The following is an 11,806-nucleotide window of genomic DNA, read 5'->3' on the forward strand; positions in this document are numbered from 1 at the left end:
GGCCGGCCGCCAGCGAGAATCCCAGGGCCCCAGTGAGAACAACTTACTGATAATTGATGGAGCTACCCTGGTAAAATGAGAAAGAAAAAAAAGACAGAAAAAAACAAAACGAGCGCGATTCCCAGATTGGGCAGCAGCGACCTCCGAGTCAAATGAAAAAAACAAAAAACAAAACCAAAAAGTTCAAGGGTTAGGAGGACCAAAGGTAAAAGAGACAAAAAAGATAATATCTGTTTGTCAAGTTCAAAGTGACGTGAACCACATACTTGAGACTATCCTCATATATCACTTAGTTCATCTCCTGGACCCTGGACCGCTCATTGGAATTGTTTTCGGAATACATGGACGTGTATTCATCACCGCTTTTAGTGCAAGAAACTTCTGGTGTTACCCCCTGCCTCAAGGGAGGATTTAAACAAGCTACTATCATAAATACTCTCAACGTCACTAGTGACAAATGAACAAGGCAGAGATTATGCAATGAGGTGGTTGAAAGTCACAGTATAAGATCAGATTGAACAGTCTTTGATAAACGAAGCACGCCCTATACAGTGATGGACTTGAGAATATAGCAGGCATTGCTCAATAAGTTCCTTCATCCCCGTCCTAAAACTAATTGCAACATTATGTTAGGCTTGGCGACATTACTACAATACTGGACCTTGACGAAGAAAAAGTTTCTTGGGCATAAACTACTTTGTAACATACCTTGCCTGCAAGTTAAAAAGAAATTTTACTTGAAGTCAGCACAGTGGAAATATAAAACATTTCCATGAAAGGAAGGGAAAAGTCGCTAATTATGAATAAATTTATCATCTTGAAACAGGCATACCTTCACACACATGCAAGCTCAATGCTATTTGTCCATTTATTCAGCTATATTTTGCCAGGTGATGAATCTTGGGAAGAAAAATTATGATGATATCACTTCTTGACCTTTACATAACCTAAAGTCAACATTTTAGATGCATAAATATAATTTTTTCAGAGTGTTCTGTTAGCCACATTCATCGTTAAAAATGGGGCAAAACTGAATTTGTTATTTGAGGAAAAAACACTTGGAAAGACTATGAATTGTAATCCCATGCTGGATATATCCATGTTGGAAATCCTACACAAATTGTAAAGTTAAGCATCATGCAACCTTACATCATCATTACATCCAAATTTTATGCCAACCACATATAGAAATTACATGTAGCTTATTTTATGTTGAAACAAGTCCTCATGCAATGTTCTGAACTAAACTGCAAGTATTTATTGGAGACATATTCATGGCAAGATGGATGTCATCAGACTAATTTAAATCTTTTTAAAAAGAGATAATTATCTTTATACCAAGCCAAAGTTCCCAAATAAGACTTTTGCAAGTTAAAGTAAGATAAAATCTGGTACACTGAGTTATCTGATTGCACATAAACGTAACAATTTGAATTCCCCAGACTAAAGACACTGTTGCTATACCTTGTGATTCGGAGCAAGCTTTTGCATAGCGACCACCATCTCTGGAATTGACTGGTTCCTTTGTGCCATTCTTATCCATTGAAAACAGTGTATTGAGGCAAGGCCTTTCATATGTAACTAAGGAAAAGCTTGCCCTGAATCACGAGGTATAGCAGCAGTGTCTTCAGAGTGGAGAATTCTAATTGTTGTCGTCAAGTGAGTTTAAAGAACTTGGTATACCAGATTTTGTTCAAATTTAACTCGCAAAAGGCTTATTGCAATTAATGTTCAGTTTGTTTTGCAGGTTGCAACTGCTCAATACATTAATGAATAATGCACATATAAGACACTTTTTTACATTTTAATAGCCACACTTACACTGTAAATTTGGTATTGTTGATAAAATTAATTGCTGAACAAGAGCAAAAATAAGTACAAAATAAGTTCACTCATACCCATGTTCCCATTCAAAATGGCTGTTTTCGGCTGACCTCTAAAAAAAAAAAGAAAAAGCACATGGACCACTACGGGATGCTCTCTTGTTAAATATAATTTAGCTGTCCAATCAGAACTGGACTACAAAGAAAGTGGTCAACAGAAGGACCCTCAGTCAGGACAATGGGTACGTGTGAAACCAAATTCAAAAATACACACAAAAATAAATATCTTTAGTAGCCGTGCCATTTTTTAATGGCAAATGGTACATGATGATCTCGAAACAGCGCCATCTCCATTAGTTCCTTATGGATATTCCACACTTTGCAACTTGGCGCTACAAAGAGACTTTGCACAGGTAATGTCTGGATTAAATACATGGCATACACAGTGTCGAATGTCTACGGAATCGTCTCTTATACAACTCTTATGAACAAACAAAATTCTCTTCCTTTTGTTTACAAGGGTGCAAGCTGGTCAGTGCTGCATAAGAAATTTCAACAAAGATACACGTCTCAACAACCTGCATTTTCCTTCTTATGGAGTGATAAGCAATGGAAAACTTGTCACTTTTTTTGGCATGGTATCTCTCTCCTAGTGTCCGCAGCAATGTGACAAAGTGATCTGGTATACCAAAAATGCAAGTATCGGTGTACAGGGTACATCACTAAATCAAGTAAATTCACATCCGAGCCTGGTAAAATCAGGGACAATGCAGTTATTACTCAAATGCTGTTTGATACTACAAACTACCTAAAAGTTATGTTACATGCCACACACACGACACACATGCAAGACACCCCCCAAATCCACAAATGGAACTGTCTCATAAATTCATTTGTGCACAGTACATAAATTATTTTTAGGACTGCATCATACAATTTTTCATGGGACAAGCTGATTCTCAAAATTGAAAGGTTGAATAAAGCTGAGTAAAAGCTATTCTGTTAGACTAAATTTTTAAAAGCTTGGGTTAGTTCACTCAATCGAAATTGTCTATCCTATAATAGCAAATCCAACACCACAACATCCTCTGTAATAAATACAAATTTTTTTAATAATTCTATACTTTACATGATTACGGCCACTTCCCTTATTTAAAACAAAATCTGAACCCCGGACCCAAATGACAGACAGCCTGATAAACAGAATTGAAGATGCTTTACAAAATTTAACAAGACTTTAGAAATGGTCTTACGATATGGCCCTAAGTTTTAATAGCAAGCAATATTACAGGCATATTTGATAAATGCGTCAACTATTGCATAGGTTACATCGGTGCGCTCTTCATTCCCAATATTATCTGTTCACAAATTACAAATCGCTCAGGACAGAAGAGCTGAAAACCGAACGAAAGAGATAAGGGACACCTTGATGCAACACTGGATTTAAAACTTAGCCTGGCAACTACCACTGCAAATTTTTGCAATGGGTGTGAAAATGTTTGAAAATCACGGTGAAAAAATCAACCACTTTTGAGCAAATTCACCGAGCGGTGCGCTTGCTGGTGTTTAGTTCTCAAACAGGGAAGGCCCTTTGGTTCTTGTCAGAGGCACCTTCATTTCACAAGGCAACAAATTCATGACTGGGGTATACTCCAAGTAGGCACCCGAGCAGACAGATAAAAAAATCAAGTCATAACTTAATTGTTTCTTTTACACTTTGTAACGGCATAAATGACTGTCAAATAATGAGGGAATCAGCTGCAAAAGAAAAGAACAGTTTGCATGCCTTGTTTTTTTTCACTGAGATGCTTGGCAGACAATATGGCTCCGCTGGCACAGCAAATTTTCTTGCTAAGCCAAAGTCAGATTGGAAGCTAGAACATTTTGGCTGCTCACTTGTTTTTGTTTAACCCCCCCTCCCACCAAAATAGTTCTGCTTCCTGTAACATGGCATCTCAAAGCAGGGTAGATGAGCAGGAAAACCATTTTTTTTCCTTTTTTATATTGATTCAGAGTTCAGCTTTCTCTGAAAATCTTTAAGGTCACATGGCTAAAATATATTAGGTCAGGACACAGGTAGCAGAGCTGTTTTGCTCTTGCTGATGGCATGAGCAGCAGGATTTGACACTTGAGGCAAATTCGTCTGCTCAGACGCTCCGTGAAGTTTGTTCCAGGTTAACAGACACTTATGGCCTTTGCGAAAATACAAGCCTGCATCGGAAATAAAACATGTACTTCAAGTTTGGTGTTTGTATGATGCGCACTTATCATCTACAACTAGACTTTGGTGTTGGTGTTTAGCCTCTTGGAAGTATGTGCGATGCAAAGGGGAGAGTTGTTCCAGACAGTGGAACTTACTGACCCATAGATCATCACATTGCATTTCCAGTTTTTTTCAATGACTTTTTTTTTATTGATGTGAGCCAACATCTTTGTACTTTTTTATTTGGCTAACCATCATGACTGTCGCTCAGAAAGGTAAAACGTATTTTTGTCCGAATCTGTTGAGTCCCAATTAAAAGCACCAGAATTTCACACTCAATAAATTCATAAAGACCCTGTAATCAATCCCCATGGACCGTATCCAACATACTTCACAAAAGGCTAGTAAGAGAAACTTGGGCTGAGTTATCTTATGTCCTCTTTCTTGCACCAGTGCATGTCGTCAGTCCGGGGCTTGATGCCGGTCAGCCTCTCGATGATGCCTTCCATGGCCGGCCAGAAGCCCAGCTTCTCCAGGGGGTAGTCCAGCCAGCCTGTGGTGATGCAGAAGTACGTCTCGTGGGGCGCCACGTGGTGGACGCGGTGGTGCTTGCGGGGCAGGATCAGGTGCAGGTCCTGCAGCAGGGTGACGGCCCGGGGCAGGCCAAAATAGGTGTGGGACCACTTGTGGATCTGGTTGGTCACCATGACGAAGAAGCCCAAGGTCAGCATGAAGGACTCAAATACCACGGTAGCCTGGACCTCGGCCGGGCTGAGGGTGACAAACTTGTAGGCAGAGTAGGAGAAGAAAGGGATAACCAACATGAAGTTGTCCCCGTTGACCTCGATGAAGTCGTGGCGACAGACTGCCGTGGGGTCAATGTGGTGCTCTCGAAAAGGCCTGATGAAAGCCTGGCAAAGCCAAAAAAGGGAAACACAAATGCATGTATATATAAAACCAGTCAATATAACCAATCACCTGTGATAGATCAAAAAAGTAGGCGAGCCCGACGATTCAATTTTAGAACAAAGCCCCTTTTACCCCCCGGTCCCTTTATCCAGCCTTCAGCATTCTGAAACCCTTCTTTTTGTCCTTCTGCATTCATCCGTCCTGGCTTGAATTGTTGCTTGCTCATTTGTCTCTGTCAAGTTGTCATTTTGCCTTTGTGACAGATTCTGCTAGGATCGAAACATCAGGCACTCCAACTTTTTGGATTTGTATTTCAGGTCACGGTAGTCAGCAGTTTGCAGCAGGTTTTGTGTTAAATCTGTGCTTGGATGCACGCTTTTTCAAAATGATATTTTTTTCGTATAATGTGTAACTTTGCTGGAAAAAATATGACATTATTATGGATCAGTTCTGGCAAAGTTCTTTCCTTGTTTTTCTTCTTTTGAGACACTGCACTTAAATAGTTAAGCAACGACTCGCTCAGCTGATTCATGCTGCACTTTACCACTCAAAACAATGTTTCCCAATTCGGGAAACGTGATGTACTTTCCTATGGTGCACACTAGCTCCACAAGAAAGTGCACAAGTACACTGATATTCTACATGTGCCTGCCAGGCAATTTAGGAAGTGTGTTTCAAACACTGGCAAAAGTATTATTTAGTGTGCGTTCATGTAGTAACATTTGAAAGGCAGCCCCACTTTGCTCTTTAAAAAAACCGAGAACTTTGTCGTGCACTTACCTTTCCAAACACGGGCATGTCCACAGATCCGTAAGAGTCAGAGAGCCAGTGAACCAATCCAGAAGCAAAATCTGAGACAAGAATAGCCAGGACTGGAGGGGAAAAAAAGGACAAATCAGGCAACGTTTCTTGCTATCTTGACAAAATAACAACACTGTCATCAAGGGTCATGTTACCACGCATAGAACTCAGGGTAGCCAACTTGTACTTTCAAAATGAGACACATGCATGACAGATTATGCTCACACTAACACGCCCAAGTGAGATTTCTCATACTAAAACATTAAATGTATAAAGAGAAAACTTAAAAAAAAAATGTAACCATCCTATACTAATATGGCATGTTCTTAAGTATTAATGCAAGGAAAACATTTGTAAGCAGGTTTCTGGTAAAGAATGAACAATCTCATTGGCTGTTTTCGCATTGGAAGTAACGTCGCTATGTGTTGCTTTAGGTGTACGGTATGAGTGGTCTTCCAACGCCAAGGCCATTAATATTCTCATACTCAAATCTCACTTAAATGTTGGCAACCTTAAAACTTTCCTTGCACCCATTGATTTGCTTACTTCTGTATTTCCCATTCATGCCATTATCTAAAGAATAACACTACAGACAGTTATGACGCTGCATGGCATTTCTTACGTTTTTTTTCTCTGAATCTGAATCCACGCCACATGTGAAGTGACGGTTGATTTAGAGAATTTAAAAAGCAGCAAAGCTGCAATTTAAAAGCCCTATCCACTTATCATCCCAGTCCTCTGCAGATTTCTGACCAAAGTGCCAATTCTTCCAAGTTTGTTGCCGAGCAATATGCACAATGCATATACGCACTAAATCTTTCGAATTTTTTTGTCAGAAAGACGGTCAGGAGCCTCTACCTTTCATTGAGCACTCTTCCCACTATGAAGTGCAGGACTGAATGTTATTTAGGTTTTCTGTACTTACTTGAACTGGCAAGGTGCCATTTCCAGTTCTGAATATCAAAGTTTCGAAGAATGTGGTAAGCATTGAACACGGTGAGGCACACAGCGACTGTCACACAGATGTACTCTTGCACTCGCTTCCCTGAAATTCAGAAACAAATGTCACCGCCTGGTTAATATCAGCCAACAGTTAATTACTATTGAGGAACCCAATAGTCTCAGGCCTATTGTACAATGGTAAGGATTGCCATGAACCCCGTCACTTGCTGGTTGGCTGTTAACGATTAGACCTACCCACAGAACTCCAGGTTTGTCATTAGCCAGGTTTCCATAAAATCAACCATTGGGTAGCAGGTAGTGGGACGTTGTTGCAAATGTTTTTGTAAAGCTGGAATTGTTTTGGCCTATTTTCCTGGGTCCAAGTGGTAAACACCACTTTTGTGTCAATGGAGCAGTTCTTCTATACACATCCACCACAGAATCCATGCTGTCCCATGCATAAACATTATAGGTACATCCTATGACGGCAACCCCAACCAACTTGGCCACATGCCCCCCTTTCACCCACAGATGAAAGCTGAGCTATTATTGGTCATTGGAATGGAAGCAAATTGGGCCAATCACAGTGCAACTTTCATCTGTGGGTGACAGGAAAAAAAAAAAAAAGATAGGAGCAGGGTGTTGCGATTGGTCAAGCTATCACACAGCTGACAGTTTATTGGAGAGTAAGCCTACAAACTGCTGATTTTCTGTGGTGTGGATGGGCAAATTGCTCAAGAATTTCACCATTTTAATGAGGACATAAGGTTAATAAATCTCCCCATCAGACATCCAACTTCACCAAGAAGGCATGCATGAAATTTGGTTGCACAAATAGCTGTGATAGAAGAGTACCTTGGCACAATGAAAACAACCAAAATGGGTTTGTGGGAGTTCGTACATGGCTATCTGTAAGGTTTGTAGAAACCTTACAGTTCTGGAAGTATCTGAGAGGATGGACGATTGGCTGGTTCTCTATTTATCATGGAGTACCCTAAATTCGCACATACAAATATTCACGCATCCAACTTTCTCGTCGTAAAACTCTTCATTGAAAGTATGCACCAATGCCAATTTACTATCAATGATCGATGGTCACTTCGGCATTTTGCTTTCTACAGCTATGTGCCAATTAAAAGCTTTTCCGGCGAGAATTCGGGAAAAATGTTTGTAGAGCATATTGTTCTACTTTACAGAGTAAGGACAAAAATTAACTAGTTGAAATTGTCTAGAAAATGGTTAAATGATCACTGTTCGCTCACGATCGGTGTTGAATGTCTGACACAAGTGGAGATGACAACTTCCGTCAACTTTTGCCAACTACTGAGGGCGTTATCAAACATACGAAACCTGAAAAAGCACTGCGCACCATATATTATGAGATTTCAATTGCTGACAATGGGCACAGATTTGGCAGCATTGTATTTTGCAATTTTTTTTCCAGAAACACACCTACAAAGAATAATATCCAGATCAATTACTCACATTAATGCTTACAGGACTTATTTGAAAGAACAATAATTCATGCCTCACTGTAACTTGAAAAAAAAATTGACAAAAATTAAGAACGAGGAGAACAAAAAAGAGAAAGGATGGAAAACTGAGTTATGGCAAATAAAAGTTTTTTTCCCTCAAACTGCATTAATGCACCAAAGCATTTAATGTAAAAAATAATTCCTCATTCAAGAGACAATAACTGGCAAATTTTTCAGAAGTAGGGTAAGCCCTATTACCAACACCCCGTAAAATGATGTTTGAACGTATGTGTGCAAATGTTGTTGACGTCGTAAGTTTTACTACAGCTGTTCCCATTTTTTAGTCATGCTCGTTTGCAGATGACGTTCCTACTGTTTCAGTGACATCCTATGTTCTTCATAATATTATTCCATGTAGGATTTTAGTCCAACTTTCAACTTGGCATATGCCTACTGAGAATAAAAGCATTAGAAATTTAGTTTATTTAAGAAAAAATTACGGTCAAAGTGATAAGTGCGCGAATTATGGTAACTCGTGGATACCTAGATGTAATTAACCTAATGACATGCTAGAGATAATATACATATACCAGTAATATGTTCCCCCTCGGGCCCATTTTTGTCCACGAATGGCGCGCCCCTCGGACAGTGTAACGATATAATCACAAATATAAGTAGCATACATCCAACAAAAAAACGTAGGCTATATCATGGAGGTGTTTTATTCCTCCATGGCTATATGAACTACATCATCATCTGATCATGACCATCATGTCTCGCCGCCGCTTGGACGAGACATGACAAGAATTCATACTAACCACTCGAATAGTAACTGGCAAGCTCCTTCGCTCCTGCATGGTTACGCCCTCCCTTCAGAGCCTTGACAGAATGCTTTTCGTCTGAAGACATTTTAAGGGTAGTTTCGCCTGACAAGTTTAACTTGCCCAACCCACTGACTAAAGTGCATGGACCTGTTCCGCGTACATGTACACTCAATAGCCTGGCGCGACCGGCGTTTGTGCATTACATGGACTGTACGATCATAGTACGATCACGTCATTGGCAGGGCAGACGTACTAGTTCTGTATGCGCACGCGCTGTACCATTATCTTTGAACGCCCTCTCGAAAACAAAAAATGCCGGCTGATGGTAGACTGGTTACCATACGATACGTAGTCTCCAATCGAGTCGTACGTTCAGAGGCCTCCTAACGAGTAACGTAGGGACCGGTAGCTGGTAATGATGAATGAATTTATGTAAATTTGAGGAAACGATGCCCACTCCACGGTTCAATGAGTAAGGAGGAGCTGATACACGTAGCATAGTTTGCTTTTTCTTCTTCGTTACCGGAAAACTTCACCATGGATTGTTCATTTATCTAAAATTTAACACAATAACCATTGATTTGAAATAAATGCCGTAAAATGATTTATTGAGGAAAATAATTGAAAAATATATTACTTTACTGTGATCAACAGTGTTGTAGAAAGGATATGTACTTGTGTTTTATCCGTTTCTTGCTGCAGTGTCATTGGTCTGACAAAAATTTAAATATTCATCCAAATCCAAATATTCATCCAATTTAACAGGCTAATCGCGCACGTTAAACTGAGCTAGCTATCGGTCCCCATATAATAGGGACGGGGACCAGTCCAGGCTGATGGGGGGGGGGGGGCAGCGCGGTTGTGGAAAGGCCGTGGAAGACTTTTCTCTATGGGAAGTCACATGCCGATGGGAAAATGGTTCTTGAAAGGAGACTACTCCTCATGCGCCGTGGAAGCTTGCCTCGTTGAAATGGTTGAAAAGACTTCAAATCCCTTTGAAAAAAATCCGCCTTTCTTCGACTTTCGAGCCACTTTTGAGTTTTCCAAGTGTGTCGAATAAAAAATATTGCTCCCGGCCCTCTGCCTTTGGTTCAAACACCATATCTTTCATTCAGACGGCCTTGGTCGCACAAGTCAAACCATGATTCTACCTCCATGGTCAAACTATGGGTGCCTGTAGTTGGCGCTCGAACTTGCTCATGGCATCATTTATGCAACGAATTACGAACTGCGCTTGGAATTCTAGGTTTAGTTTCAGCCCCTTTGCTCCGTTGTTTTTTGTCACACTTCTTCGGGTGCTTTTCTTGAATTGTATCCCCCCCCCCAAAAAAAAATATATTCCTTGGTCCTCAGTGGCTACGGTCGGAAATGCACTTAACATGTGTGTCTACGTCTCCGAGGAATTCGTAGCCAAGTAACTAGATCGATCCACTTCACGTACGTACCTCCGGGCCGTGCGCATCGACGTATAGTGCGTATGATATGTACGAACGAAAATAACACGTTTTAATGATCTTGTCCCCGCCGCGCCGCCTCGCTACTTCGTTCATCATCGTTGTTAAATGCAAGCCACTTAAAACTTAAACCAGCCAGAGGGCGCCAGCCTAGGCTTAGGTCTAGCTGCGGCTAGGTCTATTATTCGTGCGTCTCCACGTATTTCCAATGGGATGAAGACCTAGCCCGAGCTAGCTCTAGACAACACAGCTTTGGATGCAGTGAAAATGGAGAAGGGGATGATTCTGGAAGAACAGTTCCTTGTGGATAATGATGAAAATGCTTCAAGCAGGTAAACTTTTTTCCCCTAATAATATGTGGCTTTGATGAATGGACTAGTCATTCAGTCTTGGTCAATAGTTTGGTTCATAGGGGTTTTGAAACTGTTCCTAAATTGGGGTAGCAAAATGCTTGACGAAAATGAACACGATTTGATGCCAGCGCTAGAGTTGTTGCCCGGTTTCCGGACTCACGAAGTCTATACTGAAGGCCTAAATATGGGCGCATTTTATAAAGAAGGTTGTGTTGGTCGTAGACTTGAGCTTATTTAAAAGAAGTTAAAGATAAATTAATGCCAGGATATGTAACATGACTGTGCTATAATCGTGATCATCATGATAGGCCTAGCTCACGTTGGACGACCTCTAGGCTCTAGTCTCTACGTCTTTACGACTAACGTCCAGGAAAGTCCTTAAACTATGCGAAATTTTTTTCAACACTTTTTCCCACATTTTAACCTGAGAAAGACTGCTCAAAATGTCGTTCAGAAGTGCCTTGTATCCTTAATTCCATAAATGCTGTGTTGAAATCACTAAATACGCCAGCGAACAATGTATTTTGGAGGAAATTCTGCAAAACTCCACGCTTTCCTTCGCGGTTCGTTAATTAACAACCTATGTTCGTGTGTTAGTATGCATTTGCGCGTGTGCAAAATGGCCTCCAAGCTCAGCCCACATTCTGACAGTTATGCATGTTGTCTAGAGCTAGGTCTAGGTCTTCGCTCCATTACAAATACGTGGAGACGTGTAGACAATAGACCTAGCCGTATATTCTCGAGCCCATTCAGACACGATCTCATCTGTGACTTCATCACGCCCACGGCTCGTCCGCGCACGCGTAAGGGGGTCTCCGTTACCATGCATTTCGCGCATGTGCAAGTACCCGTGCTAGACGAACGTATACTATACATTATGTCAGGTACTTGAATGTGGATGGCGAATCGCAACAGAAAGTGTGGAGTTTTGCAGAATTTCCTCCAAAATACGTTGTTCGCGGACGTATTTAGTAATTTCTACATAGCATTTATGGAATTCAGGAGACAAGGCACTTGTGAAC

General features: G+C 40.8%; 2 protein-coding genes across 9 annotated transcripts in view; one reads left to right on the forward strand and one right to left on the reverse strand.

Moving 5' to 3' along the window:
• Positions 1–829: 829 nt before the first annotated feature.
• On the reverse strand, positions 830–9,185 carry tmem189 (transmembrane protein 189). Its single transcript, XM_022240456.2, has 4 exons — positions 8,972–9,185; positions 6,662–6,781; positions 5,716–5,807; positions 830–4,937 (listed from the first exon to the last, which is right to left on the reverse strand). The coding sequence occupies exons 1-4, from the start codon at positions 9,060–9,062 to the stop codon at positions 4,452–4,454; spliced, it is 789 nt and encodes a 262-aa protein (XP_022096148.2). The 5' UTR covers positions 9,063–9,185; the 3' UTR covers positions 830–4,451.
• Positions 9,186–10,191: 1,006 nt separating this feature from the next.
• The window catches only part of prpf4b (pre-mRNA processing factor 4B), a 39,330-nt gene continuing 37,715 nt past the window's right edge, over positions 10,192–11,806 (forward strand). For all 8 annotated transcript variants that reach the window (XR_002598540.2, XR_015425605.1, XR_015425606.1 and 5 more), the window contains exon 1: positions 10,192–10,763. Coding sequence is in view for 1 of the 8 variants with exons in the window: in XM_022240414.2 (XP_022096106.2) it covers positions 10,699–10,763 (65 nt within the window). In the remaining 7 variants the exon portion in view is untranslated. The remainder of the gene's footprint in view (positions 10,764–11,806) is intronic.

The sequence above is a fragment of the Acanthaster planci genome, linkage group LG06, assembly GCF_054643075.1.
Source record: "Acanthaster planci isolate LZ-2023a linkage group LG06, COTS_SCS, whole genome shotgun sequence".
In the NCBI taxonomy this organism is placed as follows: Eukaryota; Metazoa; Echinodermata; class Asteroidea; order Valvatida; family Acanthasteridae; genus Acanthaster; species Acanthaster planci.